This window comes from Erpetoichthys calabaricus, chromosome 2, assembly GCF_900747795.2.
Source record: "Erpetoichthys calabaricus chromosome 2, fErpCal1.3, whole genome shotgun sequence".
In the NCBI taxonomy this organism is placed as follows: domain Eukaryota; kingdom Metazoa; phylum Chordata; class Cladistia; order Polypteriformes; family Polypteridae; genus Erpetoichthys; species Erpetoichthys calabaricus.
Genome location: NC_041395.2, coordinates 35651978 through 35671724, shown reverse-complemented (window position 1 = coordinate 35671724; position 19747 = coordinate 35651978). Strand labels below are relative to the sequence as shown.

At 37.1% G+C, this 19747-nt stretch overlaps 1 protein-coding gene across 1 annotated transcript in view; it reads left to right on the top strand.

The window, feature by feature from the left end:
• Nucleotides 1–19747, top strand: part of LOC114645753 (protein mono-ADP-ribosyltransferase PARP14-like) — a 70577-nt gene that overhangs the window by 49806 nt on the left and 1024 nt on the right. Inside the window, exons 11-14 of the mRNA XM_028793582.2 lie at nt 1133–1324; nt 5495–6130; nt 8842–8978; nt 15071–15248. Of these exons, the coding sequence (XP_028649415.1) occupies nt 1133–1324; nt 5495–6130; nt 8842–8978; nt 15071–15248 (1143 nt within the window). The remainder of the gene's footprint in view (nt 1–1132; nt 1325–5494; nt 6131–8841; nt 8979–15070; nt 15249–19747) is intronic.

Genomic DNA, 19747 nt, shown 5'->3' with positions numbered 1-19747 from the left:
TTTTTTAATTCATCCAAAGCTAAGACAGAAAAAAAGTGTACAACACTGACTTTTATATCTTCACATATTCCCAGTCATGCTGCCTAGTAACAGTATGGCAACCTTGCAACTACAAACAGTAAATAATGATGGTGACTGTCATAAAAACAAAAAATTGTCCTAAATCAAAAATCTATATGACCAATAAACATCTTGACCTATAAAACAAAATTGCCATAGTCCAAGGAAAAGACTATAAAAATCTACAATAAAGTTTAGATCATAACATGAGCACATGGCATTCTTTGTACGAATTGCCTCAACTACAGAACACGTCTGGCAGTGCCTTCTTCTCTTTCATTTTTCATGCTGTAATAAAAACTGATCCATAATTGCATGAATAAGGAGACACTTTTCACTCCAATTAACAGCTGGCTACTTTGGACTTTGGTTAGACAGACACCAATAAGTGAGGTGTCACATGTGAGCCTGTGCTCCGCTCCTAGACCTAGACCTAGAATGATAGCAAGCAGGGACTGCTAAATAGCAAACCTTTTATTCATTACTGTACTGAGATAACAGTTAATATATTATAATTTGTGAAATGTATGCAGTTGAAGATATTTTGTGTAGAGTTTGCTTTCTTACTTTAGTGAATACCAGTGCAAAACAGATTTTCAATTGTTTTCCTGACATGTCGAATAAATATTTAAATATATACTGTATATGTTAAAATAGCTCTGGTGCGAATGAATTTGTAACTACTTGTGTCACATTGCACATATCAATCTTGCAGGCTAATTTATCCCTGACCACTTGGTATCATGTTATCACTGATGGCTGAAACAGCAACCAGTATGTATTCCTTTATTTACTCACTGGTACTGTACACCTAAAGAGGAAAGAAACTAATATGGGATCAGATGTCCAGAACATATGATATGTAATCATTGAAACTGACCAGAACAGATCTGACATTTAAGATAATATTTTAATGTAACCTGTGTTGAAGAATCCTGGGGAAGACAACTCTTCAATTTGATTATATGTTACTTAGTTACATAATACATTTTTGGGAGTGTTCAGGTCTCACATTGTACTGTTCAGCTATGAATATTTATTAAGATGCCTCTTTTCGAATACTGTTTTGCAGGGGCAGGTGGTTTAAATCCTAATGCAGTGGCCAAAGCAATGTTGAAAGGTATTTCCGCTGCATTGACAAATCAAAATGTCAATACTGTCTCTGTGGTCAGGATTGTCCTCTTTAAGAAAGATATTTTCGAGTCCTTCAAGTCAACTGTGGAGTCATGCTATGGAAACACAAAACGTAATGAAGCTGCAAAAAGTAAATTACATCATTTTTACAATTATACCTTTTTACAGTTAAATTCTAATTTTTGACCTATGTCAATGCGTCTGTGAATTATGAAAACATTTTATGGCTGTAAAAACAAATGTTATTATGTTGAATTTAATTATGAAGTTATTAGTGTTCATTCTGAAGATTATATTAGTAATTTGTAATGAAGTGGATATTACATAAAATGCAATGAAACTGAATATATATTTTTTGTGTGTTCAGAAGTGCTAATATTAGCACCATTCCGGGCTTGAAAAATATTACAGCAATGTGCCATCATACCTGTTGAATATTACAGCTGTGATAATCCTCTGTTGTGGATGGTTAAGTTTTCATCATAGTTATATAATCTCAAATGTAAAAAAATCCAGTGGTGTCAGTTTTTTGGTGATTACTCATAGATAGCATACCACAGCCATGGGTTGAACTGGTGTGCTGTGATGAGCGTGAAGATAGGTTGAAATGATATAGATTAACAATTAACCTCTGCATTTTTGTGCAATGATGATGGAATTTTTAACTTAGTATTAAATTAACCCTTTAACCGCCAACTCCCTAAATATTCCCCACGCCAGGCGAAATCTGAACAATTTTCGTTTTTTTACTTTTTTACATTTTTTTTTACATTTTTTACATTTATTCAAGCAGTATTGACCACTAAATGTTGTGCAAGTTGCCAGTGTATACACGAAATCTATAAATGTAACCTGAATTCTCAGCTAAGCAAAACATCTTGATACCAAACCGTGCCCTTTTCAATGGTAGATACTGTCGAAACTGTAAGCGGCCCTTCCACGACAATAAACTTTCATCAACTGCAACTGACGGTCCTGGCATGTAGGGCAACTGAAATGCTTCAAATAAATGATCAATCAAAGGACGTAGCTTGAACAAGTGGTCGCGGTTTGGATCTTTCTTATCTAGCTCGTTTCTGTTGTCATTCAAATGAAAGAATTTCAGCAGCAAAGAGAATCGGTTACGTGTCATGACAGCTGCAAAAATAGGTGTTGCATACATAGGATCTGTAGACCAGTACATCTCAATATCTGGTTTTCTGATTATTCCCATCAACATCAAAATCCCAATGAATTTTTTCATTTCGTTTTCATCAGTGTCAAACCAAGCACGAACACGGGAATGTGGAGGTAAATTGGGATTTTTCTCAATAAACTGTGCTGCATACAGATTTGTCTGATGAACAAAATGTCTAATCAAATCAGGTGACACAAACAGCTCATAAAACTGCTCAGCAGTGTAATTGTTTACATCAAAAATAAAGCCACACGTTCCCTCAAACGAATGCAGAAAAGGTAGTTCACCACGGGCAGCAGCCCAGCTGAGATGCTGGGGATACACCCACTCAGCGCCGTCATCCGATGCGTCTTCATTCACAATATCATGCAGCGCACGTTGCTGCTCATCACTGTCACTAAAATCTTCTTCAGAACTGCTACAATCATGATCAGAACTGTCCAAAATCGCCTGCAAAAGCCTCACTTGAAGTCAGTTTACGTTTCGCCATATTCACAGCTGTTACATGCGAATCACGTCACATGACCGGCCAAAACAACCACAGACTTGTCGAAATACAACGTAGTAATAATACCCACGCCAAACCGTCAGTTATACTACTTGCCAGGCATTCATATAACCACAGGCAAACGTGCCGGATAATTCCGGCAGTATGGCTTTAGCATTAAAACAACGGTGCCGGATATATCCGGCAGAGGGCGGTTAAGGGGTTAACCATCTGTATAACTTTTAGGTTTAATAACATTTAATGTGAAAAGGAGCATCAATAGCAGAAAGTAAAGACAATAAATTAAGTCTAAAAGCACTGTGCAAAGTTCATTGGAGTACAAATATTAAATATTAATTGGCACCGTACCTCAACTAGATAACTGAAAAAAAAAAATAACTTTAAAAATACAATTTACAGTCTTGTTTAGCCTAGTGGCTTGGTCTCTAAGGTACACCAAATTAACATTTAGAGATATCTAAAAATCAATTTCAGATTTCTTAAAGTGCAGGCCACCTTTTAGGACATCTGAAACTCATTTACCAATGTCCTTCTCCACTTTAAGCCCATCTGGGAGTACACCAAACACAGCTGTTAATGGATCAGGAGTGATTGTGACACCAAGGCTGTCTGAAAGGCATTTCAAGATTTTGCTCCTAAATGATGCTAATTTGGTGTAGGCCCAATGAGGCTAGAGCTTGATTGCAACGTTCGCAGGTTGGCTCAGCCCTGGAAACATTTTGGACAATTTTAAATGAGACAGATGTGCTTGATAAAAGATTTTACATTGAATAATTGTATGATTTGCTCATATGGAGCTTGACTGAATTCTGTGCATGGCAACTGTTGATAATGAGCTTTATGTTTACTTGTGATGTTTACTCCTAGGTATTTAAACTGATCTGCAATGATAAAAGGGAAGGTGTCCAGTCTAATGTTGTGTGCTAGAGAGTTCACTGGAAAGAGCACACTTTTATTCAAATAAATTTTGACTCCAGAAATCTTTTGAAATTTTGCTAGTGTTGTTAGGACTGCAGGAACAGTACTTTGTGGATCTAATGTATATAGTACCATATCATCTGCATATAGTGATACTTTCTGTTTAAGTCCTTCTCTGATAATCCCCTTTATCTCATAAGCATTTCGACAGTGAACTGCCAGTGGCTCAATGGTGATTGTAAATAGCAGTGGTGACAGGGGGCATCCTTGTCTAGTACCACATTCTAGTTTGAAGCAGTCTGAACTGAATACAAACTGAAGATACAGGACTGGTATACAGTAGTTTGATCCATGCACAAATGTTCAGTCCAAACCCAAATTCATCAAAAATTTTGATCTCCAGTTTTCGACAAATCTTGAGGTTTTAGGGTCCCCTGATACCGAAAACATTGACATCTCGACTATGGGTGTGTGCCTGTGTGCCACAGTTTCTTGAGGACAGTCTAGAGCTGAAATGGCTGGATGGAAAAATACCAAACTTGAAACTTAAACCAGTTATGAGATGACGATGTGCTGATTAGTCTTTGAACCAAATCATGCTGGAGAAAGAGGCACTCTAGAGGAACCCGCAAATTAATTTTTGATAATATCTTGAGAATTATGGCAAATACTGTAATTCTGCACATAATTATGAATTCTTCTTGTCAATTGCTATCATAAAGACCTATTTTATGATCAGAAAGATCAGCATCAGAGTGGTAATTAATTACTGGAATGTTATAGAATAGTTCAGGTTACTTGGTGTCTAGGGCGCAAAGCCTACTGATGCGTCTGATTTTTTGTACTCTTTTTCTCAATACTCTAATTACTATTGTTTAATGCAATGTTAAAAGTTTGAAAAATATAATGTATTGTCACAGTATGTTAGATTTTGCAGCTAGAGGAAAGGGCACAAAATGACCCTGGATATGTCCATTAATTCCCTAGAAGACCTCCAAACATCAAACAGACTTCTTCCTCATTCATGCTAGCACTGAAATGCAGGGTCTGTTAGGAAGGTATGCCCTTTATACATACTGGGTTTTCCAGTAGGAAATCAGGTGAGGACTTTAGCACAAATTAGACAGAGTTGTAGAAACGGTAAAATTATTTCCCCACGATGACATACAGCAGGTGACCCAGCAGTGGCTGGGTACCCATGACCATCTCATCAGGAGAGAGAGAGAGAATGCCACAGAAGGGGATGACTGGAGGTGGGAACACATTCTTCCAGTGAGAGGGTACTTTATGGTTCCAAGCAATGAATAGTAAGGTCATGTTGCCTATGTAACTGTTAGGAGGCTAGATGTGAGGTGAACATCTAGAAGCACAGGTGAAAAGGTGAACATGTAGAAGCATAGGTGACAAGGCACAGTCCCAGACTAGAAGAGTTGAGATCATATTGTTTCTTTAAGGTTGGCAGTGTAGTTTCTGCTTTGGAAAGAGTAATAGAAGAGTATGTTTACTTGTTCTTAGCATTCTGCCTGTGTTTATCCCACTTAAATAATTTTGCTAGCCAGTTTTTACTTTTTATTCTGGTTTCACTCCTATCAGTGATAATGTAGTTATTGTTGAATTTGAATTTGGAATACGAATAATGGACAGAACATAATTTATTTTTCCAAAAGCAGATTTTTGTTTTTTTTTTCATTTCACAGAGATGAAACTAAAGGAGAAAAAAAAATTTAAAACAAAAAATGACTGCAAACCTTCAATTGACTTCTTATCACTCATCCCAGATGAAGATGTGCCACCAACTCTTTTTAATGTAATTGGATGGGACACAAATTATGTGAAAGCGGCCAAAGATAGTCTAGAATCTGTATTCAATTCTGTCTACCATGAAGAAAGTCTGCAGGATGACAATATCTACAGCCTTAGTGTTCAAGATATCCAAACGCTTTTGGAGACTGCAAAAAACAAAAGTGTTCATGTTTCCGTTGATCATCATGGTAAAAGCAGGCTGTTGCTAAGAGGTCTTCGAGATGATGTGATATACATTGTCCAACAAGTTCAGCTACTTGTAAATGGCTTTTTGAAAAAGGAGCTAGAAAAGAGAAACCAGGAACTGGTCAGATGTGATGTGCAATGGTACTACCATGAAAAGAACCAATTCATACCTTTCACCTTGGAAGCAAACTTCATCCTAGAGGAAGCATTCAGCAATAAGTCTATACAAGTTATGGTAACAGATGAGTCTATGAGAATGTTCAATATTAACTTGAGGAAAATGGTTGCAACTACCCTAGATTCATCAGAGAAAATTGAATTGAAAAGGATTGAGAACAGTCTGGGTGAGTTGTTTTATTCTAGACTTCTTGAAAATCTTCAAATGCCTACATCTTTACATGAAAAAAGAATGTAGAAAATTAATGTCAGCATTGTTAAAAGTGAACATCAACCTTATGAGAGCTTTGCAGCATTTTGCGGTAAATTAACTTTTTTATGCAAAGGATACCCATGCTTTGTCAAACATCACCATATATAAGGTGTAGCAGCCAACAATTCAACAGAGATGTAATCTTGTTGTTGAGGCCACTTCTCTTTTTAATATAAATACACAATTAAACAAGAATATAAATAACATGCTGGTTAAGGTTAAAGATGATACCAAACTTGGGGGAAAGGTAGCTAATGTAGAATCATCTAAATTTCTATAGAGGGACTTTGGCAGCATGCAGGCTTGGGCAGATTTGTCACATATGAAATTTAATATTAGTAAATGTAAGGTGTTACACATAAGAAGTAGAAATGTTACATTTGAATGCACAATGGGAAGTCTGATAACACACTAGTGAAGACTCACCTTGAGTACTGTGTTAAGTTTTGGGCTCCATATTACAAAAAAAGATGTAGTAGTGGTACAGAAAGACCAGAAAAGGAGAAAACAAGATGATTCTGGCACTGAGAGGTATGAGCTATGCGAAGAAAATAAAGGAGCTGAACATTTTCAGTTTAAGCAAATGAGGAATATCTCACAGGAGCAATTATAGTTGAATGTTGAGAAAAAATGATTTCAAATTTGTAGCTTCTGCTAGTTGGACAGAAGACAAAGCAATTGCAGGAACAAGCAATTCATTGAGGAAATAGTCAGTCTCATAGTGACAAAAAGTTAAGAGTAGCTGTGCTTCCTTAATGGAAAGAAGTTAATTATTAATCACAGTAGGGAGCGAGCACATACAAGTTCATTTATAAGTAAGAAAATATTTATTTCAATATACCATAGTTAGCGGGAGAGGCTTTCAGGTAAAGAAGTAAAAGAAAGAGGCTGTGCAGTAGGTAAATAGAAATCAACTGAGGGATGCTAAGCAGGTCAAGAAGTGGTAAACGCAGGCAAGTGAATAAGTAAACAATTAGTGATGGGTGGTATTCAGGAAAAAGTTTTCTTAGTATGAAGGAAGTAGTGTGTAAAAAATATTTACCTGATAAATCAAATCTTAGCACTCAGGAAAGTTAGTGTAAGTAAGAAGGCAACAGCAAATTGTAGTTTTTGTAGGCTACATACTACATATATTTTCTTTTGCTGCTGCAGTAACATCCATATGTGGTTGCTGCAAATGAAATGTACATTGTGAAAATGTGCATAAAGAAAACATAACTGATTGAGGATATCATCAGATTTATATGGTGCCATCGCAATTTAAATCTAAAGCCTGGACTCACTTTTGATTTCATAAACTAAACAGTGAACTTGAGATGATTATGGCCATATGCAAAATTTGCTATGGCAAAGTCAAGTATTGTGGCAATACTAAAATTGTTTACATGCATCTCATTCAACACCACCTGGAGATAAACTTTAATGGCACCAAGCCCGCAGCTATGCTGTATAAGCAGCAAACTCTGGACACAGCAGTTGGGATAACACAAAGCAGATAACAAAGTCAATTATATATTTTATTTGCAAGAATCTTCTTCCATATAATGTAGTTGAGAATGCAGGATTCATAATTCATACTATCAAGTGGTAGTAGGTTATTCCATCACAACAGTTATTCTTGGATGCAGCAGTTACCAAAATATACAACAAAGCTAAATTGGAATTAAGACTGTTGCTCTGTAAAGTGAAAAGAGTTCCCCTGACATGGAGCCAGACAGTGTTCTGTTACAGTAACCTCACATCATCTATACTAATAAAAGGCAAAGCCCTCACTGACTGACTGACTGACTGACTGACTGACTCACTCATCACTAATTGTCCAACTTCCCGTGTAGGTAGAAGGCTGAAATTTGGCAGGCTCATTCCTTACAGCTTACTTACAAAAGTTAGGCAGGTTTCATTTCAAAATTCTACGCGTAATGGTCGTAACTGGAACCTGTTTTTTGTCCATATACTCTAATGGAGGAGGTGGAGTCACGTATCGCGTCATCACGCCTCCTACGTAATCACGTGAACTAAAAACAAGGAAGAGATTTACAGCACGAGTCAAACGCGGGAACGAAGGTAAATGACGTTAATTTTTGAGTGTCTTTTAATACTGTGTAAGCATACATATTAACACATGTGCAATTAAACGTGTGCATTTACGGGGTGATTTCTCAGGCTTAAAAGCTCGCCTTTTATTAAAAAGGTAAATGCTAACTGTTTTCATTCTGAAGGGCACAAACCACCTTAGATTTCAGCCGTTAAACGCGCAAAAATGTCGGTACACCAGATAAATAAGCGCAACATATTATCAGTTGTATTGTATGCTTACAATACATATAGAAATGTGTTAATCGTTAACTAATAGTATGGGATGGTGTTTTTCGACTCGCGCCTTGATTTAAACGATTCCATGTCTTGGTGGGTTTGCGTAGCTTATTGTCAATAGTTAAAATATTCACTCAAACATGTCTGTGTCCTGTGAAGAGTAAATCTTAGGAATTCCACACAGGAGGAGTCCCACCTCAGGGGTAAATACAGCCACCATGTTCTCCACAGTTCCATCCTCCACCCATACAATGTCTGTATCAATCATTATTTTCTGTTATTATTAAAACTTCAAATTTATATTTCACACAGTTTCAAGTTTCCCCCCATCATGGACACCAATGAGGGACAATCTCTTTCTGAAAACTTCTCTGGACTCAAATTCAGCTGAATTCCAAAAAGTGGATGAACTTTTTAAAAAAACAGCTGTGAATAAGACAGCAGTCAAGGTAAGGCTTTCTTAAAATGAAAGAATGAATAACTGATGAACAATGTTTGGACCCATCACTCAGAATCTGGGTTGCAGCACTACTAATCACTGAGTACATCCTGCATGCCAAAACAACTGTAAGTTGCTTTCTTGTAAACTGGTTTAAATTACCATGACCAGTAGCGGTAATGGTTTTTCTATTCAGATTCAAATTTGCTTTTATTTTTTTAATTATTTTTTTTTTATGTTTTATTGAATTTATTAAAAGCATGTAACATTTTATACAATCAAGACAAACTTAAGAAAACTATATTCAATTCAACCTCCACCCTTGAGAAAGAGAGGAAGTCCAACAGCCAGAGTAAAAACTTTGAGAGTAGTAAAGTGGAACATGAGTCCTTCTCCCCAATATAAATGCTTATTCTAAAATGTTATTGATTAGATCCTGCTAGGTTTAAAAAACATTTTGAACAGATCCTCTAAGTGAGAATTAGATTTTTTCCAATTTTAAATAGTATATAACATCAGTTACCCACTGACTTAAAAGAGGTGGGCTAGGATTCTTCCAGTTCAGCAAGATAAGTATATGTGCTAACAGTGAATGAAAGGCAATTACAGTTTGTTTGTCCTTCTCCGCTTTAAGCCCATCTGTGAGTACACCACAGCTATTAATGGATTAGGAGTGATTGTGACCAAGGCTGCATGATAGACATTTAAAATTTTTGCCCAAAATGATGTTAATTTGGTACATGCCCAAAACATGTGGCTTACTGTGGCTGGTGCTCGATTGCAACGTTTGCAGGTTGGACCTTGCCCTGGAAACATTTTTGGACAATTTTAAAGGAGATAGATGTGCTCGATAAAAGACTTTAAGTTGAATAATTGAATTCTTTGCGCATATCAAGCTAGAGAGAATTCTGTGCATAGCTGCCTTCCACTCCTATTCTGAAATGTTGAGTAAGAGATTCTTGTGTCAGTATCCAGGTTTTTATAGCTTGTATATTTGCCACCCAATAATAAAACTAAAAATTAGGTAAAGCCATGCCACCTTCTGATTTAGGTCATTGTAGGGTTGCCCTTTAGATGCGTGGATATTTCAAAGTCCAAATAAATTAGGTTATGATTGAATCTAATTTCTTAAAAATTGATTTGTTTATTTATATGGAGTTGATTTGAAACAGAAAGAGAAACTTAGGTAGGATATTCATCTTGGTAGTGTTAATTCTTCCTGCTAAAGTAAGATGGAGAGCTAATATTCAGTACCATATCATCTGTTTATTTCTGATGCATTTTGAAAGTGAACAGCCAATGCCTCAATGGCAGTTGGAAATTGCAGTGATGACAAAGGGCCATCCTTGTCTAGTACCATGTTCTAATTTGAAGTAGTCTGAAATAATGTCATTAATACAAATGGAAGCTTCTGGACTAGTATACAGTAATTTGATCCATGCACAAATGTTCGGACCAAACCCAAATTTATGCAATGTGGTGAATAGGTAGTCCCATTCAACCATGTCAAATGCTTTTTCTGCTTCCAAAGATAATAAGATCTCCGGAGTATTAGACTTTATGGGTGAAAATATTACATTAAATAGGCTTTGAAGATTGGAAGCTTACTCTCTACATTTAATAAATCCGGTTTGGTTTTGTGATATTACCAAAGGGAGCACTTGCTCAATCCTTCTAGCTAGAACTTTGGAGAGCATCTTAACATCATTATTCAGAAGTGAGATTGGTCTGTATGATGCACATTGCAATATGTCATTATTTTTCTTGGGGAAAACAGTAATACTTTCTTCCTCTTTAATTCATGATTGAGTCCTTTGATATTCCAGCTCACAAAGCTCACAGTTTGGTCATAGAGACATTGCTTCTGAACTGTTGTTGTCATTTTATATCCTTAATTTCCAATATTGCCAGGAGTTATTGTGATGAAGCCTATTGTTGTGTTGGCACTTACAATTGTGGGGATAAAAAGGACAGATCAGAAATAGCTTGCTCTCTTTCTCTCCTCCCGCATATATATACACATACACATATACATATGATTATAATTGTAATTAAGACGTTAAAGTAGCAGGGAAGGAAATGGAAATTGCAAATAGGCCAAATTACAGGTAAAATCTTCGTTGCCTTGCCAGGACATGATGCAATTCACAATCGTACTTCAAAAAGTGTCAGGATCAAATTTTTTAGCTCTTTTTCTACTTCATCTGGAGAACTAAAAAATTAGAACTTGTCTTGAATGTCCACTATTAGTTTAACAGGATACAAGAGGCTGTATCTGGCTTTATGTAAGCACTGTTTAATGCTGTAAAAGGCACGTTTAGCAGCTGTTGAAGGTGAGAAATCAGGGAAAATGTGAATGTGGTTATTTTCAAATATAATCTTTTGTTTTAGTCTGAGAAGTGGCATCAGATTTTCTTTAGATTGTAATTTTTTGAAACGTACAATAAGGCTTCTTGGTTTTGAGGCATTCGATCCATATACAGTTGTGCTTGAAAGTTTGTGAACCCTTTAGAATTTTCTATATTTCTGCATAAATATGACCTAAAACATCATCAGATTTTCACTCAAGTCCTAAAAGTAGATAAAGAGAAACCAGTTAAACAAATGAGACAAAATATCATACTTGGTAATTTATTTATTGAGGAAAATAATAGAATATTACATATTTGTGAGTGGCAAAAGTATGTGAACCTCTAGGATTAGCAGTTAGTTTGAAGGTGAAATTCGAGTCAGGTGTTTTCAATCAATGGGATGACAATCAGGTGTGAGTGGGCACCCTGTGTTATTTAAAGAACAGGGATCTATCAAAGTCTACTCTTCACAACACATGTTTGTGGAAGTATATCATGGCACGAACAAAGGAGATTTCTGAGGACCTCAGAAAAAGAGTTGTTGATGCTCATCAGGCTGGAAAAGGTTACAAAACCATCTCTAAAGAGTTTGGACTCCACCAATCCACAGTCAGACAGATTGTGTACAAATGGAGGAAATTCAAGACCATTGTTACCCTCCCCAGGAGTGGTCAACCAACAAAGATCACTCCTAGAGCAAAGAGTGTAATAGTCAGCGAGGTCACAAAGGACCCCAGGGTAACTTCTAAGCAACTGAAGGCCTCTCTCACATTGGCTAATGTTCATGTTCATGAGTCAACCCATCAGGAGAACAGTGAACAACAATGGTGTGCATGGCAGGGTTGCAAGGAGAAAGCCACTGCTCTCCAAAAAAAACATTGCTGCTCGTCTGCAGTTTGCTAAAGATCATGTGGACAAACCAGAAGGCTATAGGAAGAATGTTTTGTGGACGGATGAGACCAAAATAAAACTTTTTGGTTTAAATGAAAAGTGCTCTGTTTGGAGAAAGGAAAACACTGCATACCAGCATAAGAACCTTATCCCATCTGTGAAACATGGTGGTGGTATTTGTGAAACATGGTGGTGGTAGCATCATGGTTTGGGCCTGTTTTGCTGCATCTGGGCCAGGACGGCTTGCCTTTGTTGATGGAACAATGAATTCTGAATTATATCAGAGAATTCTAAAGGATTATTGGCTGCTCATGAATTGCATAAAAAGTCCTTGAACCCTTAATTTACAGATTTAGGATGTAAGTAAAACAGGGATGAAGTTTAATGGCTGCAATTTGCCAGTGTTCCTCTATGGTTTTAGTTTAAAGGCAGTATTCCCCACAGAAATATCATCTAGCAGTGGGGGCATTCATTGGTGGGAGGTCCTCTTTGAAATTTTTCACTGTTTTGGCCACATGAATTATATGAGAATAATTCTCTACACTTTTGTGATAATGTGACTTTTATTAGTCAGTTTCTTTTGTTGCTTTCTAGGAGTAAACATGGTTGCTCCATTCTCCTTTTGCACCCAGAAAGAGTAGTGAGTAGTGATCTGCTTTTTCATGGGCTGAAGGTGTACTCTTTTTCAGTGTGTTTTTTTCAGTCATAGCTATCATTTACATAATACATAGCAAATCAGAGGCATTCGGTGACACACTCTCGTGAATGGCAGTCATCTAGTCTGACATATCCAGTGACTCACTCCAACTACTTCTCAGCTCACCCTGACAATATCAAATAGGTACCATTTAGTCTTTAGCTGTAGGGGTGGGCTCTTTGTGCATGAGAGCTGATAACCAATGAAAGCTCACTGGGAGATACAATGCATATAATGTAATGACGTGAAATAAGAAATGTGGGTGTTCTGAATCTTATAAACTGAGGAGAAGCTCATCTGTCTGATGTCTCATGATTTACATATCAGGACAGAATGGGAAAAAATGCAGAGTTTATGGCTGAATGTAGACTCCTTCAGGTTTGGACTATTGGCTGATCCAAAGGAGTAAGCACAACCATGCTGGAAGGTTGGCACACAATTTTTTGACATGGTCCAAGACCTGCACCCGGCAGCCGGCAAGTCTAACATACCCAATGACTAGAAAGCACAGAGCCCACACCTACTACTTAAGATAAACCCAAACCTGTTTTTTTGGAGCAAGTCGTGGATTAGTTGGAGTGACTTGCTGGGCGTGTGCAACCATCTTCATGGGAGCACACCATGGACTGCCTCTGACTCTCTAAGATTATGTAAATGAAGATTATAACTGAAAAATCACTGGAAAAGAAATCAAACATGATGTGGTCCTAAGGCATACAGCTGGAATCTTTTCTAATCTTCCCTCACCCTTTAACTTTTCCCCTCTCTTTGCTCTTGATCTGCTTTTCCTCCAATCTAAACTGATCCTTGTGAGCCTTTCCTTGTTCTCCACACCTAACATCAAACTAACTTTGCTGTGCAAATGAAGGTTCTTTTAAAGGAAGCATCTGAGGTCACACCTGTACTGCCAAGCTGTGGAATAAGGCAGAGCCAAAAACGGTGATGTGATATTTACAAAGATGTAACATTAACAAAATGTAATATATTGTTTCAGACTAAACTCCAAGATGAATTAATGCTAAATTCAAATTCACTGTGATTAAAACCCTCCAGAGAACAGACTAAGAAATTCAAACAAAATGTATTCCATACTATATTGTTTTCTAAGTCTGCCTAATCCTGAGCATGGCTGAATAGGCCTGTAGCATATCCCAGCAAGTATAGGGTGCAAAGGCTGAAACAAATCCTGGACAGGGCGCCAGTCCACCACAAGGTGAATACACTCACACATACAAAACACAAACACACTTGACATTAGGACCAATTTAGTGTCACCAGTCCACCTAAACTGCATGTCTTTGGAATGTAGGAGAACGCCAGAGTACTCAGGGGAAACCCACACAGAGACGAGGAGAACATGCAAATTCCACACAGGGATGGACCATGACATGAATCCTGGTCTGCTTACTTCATGATTGTAGCACTATCACCACTCCACCCACAGCAAAATGTATAACACCTGCAAATAATTTTTAAAGACTACCAAACTGTAACAATGCCCAATTGATAATTAGGAAGTTCTGTGTCTCCTTGGCCCCCCAGGCATAGAGCTGTTTCCTTAAACAGCCAAATTCACCTGATTGTGGCACGGCAAAGATGAACATTCCTGCTTACACTCACCACCAGCCTTCTACTCAGGCAGTGCTTTGTGCCAAATCCATGATGGCTTTTTGGCTTTCCAACCTACTGTCTGAGTAGTGGTCTGTCTCAACTTCCCGACAAGCAGGAAAACCCTGCAGTGTCTCCCCAGGTCCTGCTGTCCTTGATATTTTATAGAGATAAACACTAAAAAAAGCTGTAAAATGCTTTAGAGGCCTCACACCCTTATATAAGTGCTAATTTTCTAAACATTTATTTGTTTCACTGTTATAGGATGGTGCAGTTTATTCAAAAAGTAGGCTCTAAGGCATGAGCAACTTTGAATTGGATTACTACCACACACATACCTGTAGTTATACATAAAAGTAAGCAGTTAACTTTATCTTTATGTCTTAGAATGTGGGAGAAAGCCAGAGTGACCATATGAAATAAGTCAAGCCTCTACATAGACTTTGATTTAACTGAAGTTTGAACCGAGGTCTCTAGAGTTGTGACACAGTGACATGTATTAATGTACCACCACTATATGTTGTTACTTTATTTATTTAGTGTTTTTATTTTTAGATTGAAAGAATTCAGAATGTATTCCTATGGCAGGCTTACCAGCTCAAAAAGCAACACCTGCTAGAAAAGAATGGTGACTCGCTGGTAAATGAGATGAACCTGTTTCATGGCACAACTAAGGACTCCTGCAGTGCGATTGAAAGAAATGGTTTTAACAGGAGTTTTGCTGGAAAGAATGGTAAGAGTGACATTGCCTTCATAAATAAATACATGTGACAGATTTTACTCTCAGCAGTTTTCAATTATGTTTGTATAATATTGTGCAACATTATATTAGATTAGTCATATACTTTTTACTTCACTTGAGTCTAAAAATATAAATACTGAGTCTTTAAAAGGACGTTTCATTTTTGTTGTTGCTTTGTTGAATTCAATTTGGTGTACACCTGACATTGTCACGTCTATTAGACAGTATATTCTGTAAATTGAAAATAATGTATTGGCACCCCTGAAAGTGTTAAATGCACATCATATTCTGGCACAAATTACACAAATCCTCATTAAATGCTCTGTAAACAGAATGTGCTCTATACCATTGTGCAATTAAGACAACAACAAGTATCTATTTTATCACTTGATCATGCAGTTGTGCAAAAACATGTATATTAAAATCATCTTTCTATATGCAATGCCTATAAAAACTATTCACCCCCCTTCAATTTAGTACTTAAAAGACACAACTTTGATAGCCTTGGGTCTATGTGCATGGGTCACTCTCTTTGTATAAGCTTTTTACATCTGGACACTGCCATTCTTTTCTGTTCTTCCTTGCAAAACTGCTGAAGTTCTCTGAGGTTCTGTGGGAACTGAAAGTGAAGAGCCTTTTTCAAGTCTATTAACAAATTCTTACTTGGATTGAAATCTGGGCCCTTATTTATCAAGCTTCTCAGAATTATTCCTAGAAGTTGCACTAAAAGTCACAGAATATGACAAATAAGTATGTATGAGGATATGAGAGCAGAACATAAGAAGTATTTACTAAGGGTCCTAAGTTCTAATCCCAGCTAAGACTTGGAATTCATATCTCAAAATGATTGGCATCATGATTTTATAGCACCCCTTTGTATCCAGCAGGGGGCGTTAGCTTCTTTGTTGGAATGAGTTCTTTTGTAATTGCGGCATGTTACATAATCCGAATCTACATAGATATAATATAAAAATGCAATACCCCTTCCTTAGTGATACAGCGGTAAGAAATCACATAGGAGAAATAACTTAGCTTTCTTTAATGACGGCTTACGCTGCATAACAGACGAAGGAAGCCAAAGGCAAGAACCCAGTTTGGAAGTGGGGGCCCGATGTGAAGAGTCTGCCATTTTCACCGCTGCGTTGGAAGGATTTTCAGGATCGGATGACGTTATCTCCCATCTTTCCATCAGCTTCAATGGTGTGCCGGGCAATGTCCCAAGGCTTTATACTCTTTCTTCATGTGCAGGCCCCCACTTAGGTGGATCATGCAATTCCAAACAAGACAAAAGAGGATACAGTTTCATACTGACTTTGACAGACAAAAATAGTATACGATAGTCCTGAGTTTGACTGCCCACTTCGCAGTTGTCCCTAACTGTCTTGTCTTAAAATGCTTGCCTAGCAGTTCTTATATGGTGAACTCCTGTGCTAAATCTGGCTCTGTGTCAACTGTGCATGTGAGTAGAAAAAGACAGATTTATAAAATTTATTTGCACAGAGCACAGTGACAGATTAAACTTTTACACTAATTACACCCTTGTCATAAATTGCCACTCATGATGACGTTTTGTAATTTTCTGATGCTAAGGTTTCACCACAGTGATAACAATATCATGTCATTTTCTAACTTGTTTAATTCTGAGCAGGGATGCACCTGGCGGGGGCAAAGGTCTATCCCTGCTATGCATAGGGTGCAAATTGAAATGACTCTGGACAGGGTGCCAGGCTATTTCAGGGGAACACACTAACACAAATGCCAGGGTCAACTTAGCATCACCAATCCAGTTAATCTGCATGTCTTTGGATTGTGGAATGAAACCGGAGCACCCGGAGGAAACCCATGCAAACACACGGAGAATGTGAACCCTTATCTCCTTAGTGTGAGGTAATGGGGCAATGATGTATATGTGCATACTTATTTGCATGAATGCAGCTTGCTTTAACATCACCTCACATTGGAGCGGTGGGGAAATGTATAAATCTGCGTATTGCCTCACACCTTATAAAGGCATTCATAGTTTGGTGTAAATTTCGAGAAATGGTTGGTTGTGACATACACAAATCATCGCTATTGCAAAGCTGCCTTTTCCCTGTGACCAAAAAAGAAATGTTACCAACACTTTAATTTCAATTGAAAACACATGACTTCTCCATGTAGATGGATCGATCACATAACAAACAAAATTTGTTACAAATATTACTCAATCTCTGTAATAATTAATATCTTTTACAAGTTTGTTTTCATCCATGGTTCACAAAACATTCAGCCTTTTATGGGCTATGCATAACAGTATTTTCCAAAACACCATCTTCTGGCAACTCCTTTTGAGTTAGAGGATAGATAGATAGATAGATAGATAGATAGATAGATAGATAGATAGATAGATAGATAGATAGATAGATAGATAGATAGATAGATAGATAGATAGATAGATAGATAGATAGATAGATAGATAGATAGATAGATAGATAGATAGATAGATAGATAGATAGTTTATTAATCCCAAGGAGAAATTCACTAATTCACAATTCACTAAAGACAGCATCTTAGTAAAGTTAGGAGTAATTTCCTAAATTAGGAAACTTGATAAAATGCGTTTACTTCTACTTCTAAGGGTAAGACCAATTTTGAGTCACTCTGAGAACTTTGAGCCAGTTATAGCTGTTTTCCTATTCTGAGATGCTTGATAAATACTTATGCAGTCCATTGTTTTGTGTTTGTAATTAATGTAGCTCACTTTGCAGAGATGTGTTTTTACTTATGTTTTGAAGAGTCTTTCAGTTGATCAGTGTCAAAAAAGCCAAATTAAATACACAGAGATTCAATGTTGTATGACAATACAATGTGAAAATTTCCAAGGGGGTGAATGCTTTTTATAGGCACTGTATCTGAAAAATAATTATCTTGGATTGGATTGCAGCACTATGCATGGATTGGATCTTGGAATATTCTTTAGAATATTTTTAACAAAGATAAAAACACTCCTTAACTGTAAATGTATTGGTTTTAAACTATTATACAACCAATATAATTACTGAAAAGTATATTTTAAAATTTATTATATCTGGTAAATAAAAGGCAAGAATACATTTTGAACATAAAATACATTTATTTTTTGACTTTTTTAAGTGCCTGGTTTCACACAATTTTACAATTTAAGGTCATTGACCCAGTTACTGACGAAATCTGATTTCTTTAAAACATGAAGTTCTGCTTATGAAAAATGCTCAGATGTTATTAAACTGCACAAAATTAGTTAAATGTCATCATCGGTCCAAGCGAATCCAAAAACAAACATGGAGCTGGTATTTCCCAAGCAGCATGGGGAACGTTACTTTTGAAAGTAACTTAGTTCCATTACTCATTGCTTAGAAAAAATTAACTAAATATGTTATATAGTTACTTATTGTAAAATCTGATCTGTAAATATTGTCTTACTTTTGCATTGCTTTTTATTCTTTTGTATGAAAACTGTACATTAGACTGACCAGCATTCATTATTAAATCCTATGCCCATATATAAACCTTCATGAAAATGACCAGAAACACAACCAAAAATTATAATTTTGTTGTATTTTATAAATACATTTAGTCTTTTATGTGCTACATAGTAAATCACATTTATTCCTTTTTACATACCCTAAAGCGAGCCCCTGAAGAATCGCAGTGTGAAGACTGACTACTTTGATAGTTCACACTATTTGAACATATCTGTAGCAAAGAGATGAATGAAAACTAAATTGACAATTTCGTAAAATGTTTCTGTTACCTGATTGCACACAGCACAATATTTTCTGCTTGGCTGTTTGACAGAACCCTACAAAGAAGTGGTGCTTTTTAGTGCCACTGGGATAAAAACTCAGGTATTTTTACTTAAATAGTATTGCGTTACTTTAAACAGTAATCAGACTACTTAATGTATGTTACTTCCAATGTGTTATTGTACTGCTTCCGTGATTGTGTAGTCGAGCTTAGCATTGTACATTCAGCTCATCAAAATCCATCCATTTTCCAACCCGCTGAATCCAAACACAGGGTCACAGGGGTCTTCTGGAGCCAATCCCAGCCAACACAGGGCACAAGGCAGGAACCAATCCCAGGCAGGGTGCCAACCCACCGCAGGACACACATAAACACATCAAGCACACACAAACGGGCCAATTTAGAATCGCCAATCCACCTAACCAGCATGTCTTTGGACTGTGGGAGGAAACCCATGCAGACACGGGGAGAACATGCAAACTCCACACAGGGAGGACCCGGGAAGCGAACCCGGGTCTCCTAACTGCTAGGCAGCAGCGCTACCACTGCACCACCATGCCACTGCTCATCAAAATAAATTTAGCAAATTTTGAATTATTGAAGCGGATTATTTCAACCAGGAGAGGTAATTATGTGATCACCTCAGCATTTGCCTCAGGAAATTGATCTCTGTAGACACTTCAACCATCTTCTATGACATGCCTGTTGGAAGTGTGTGGGAAGCT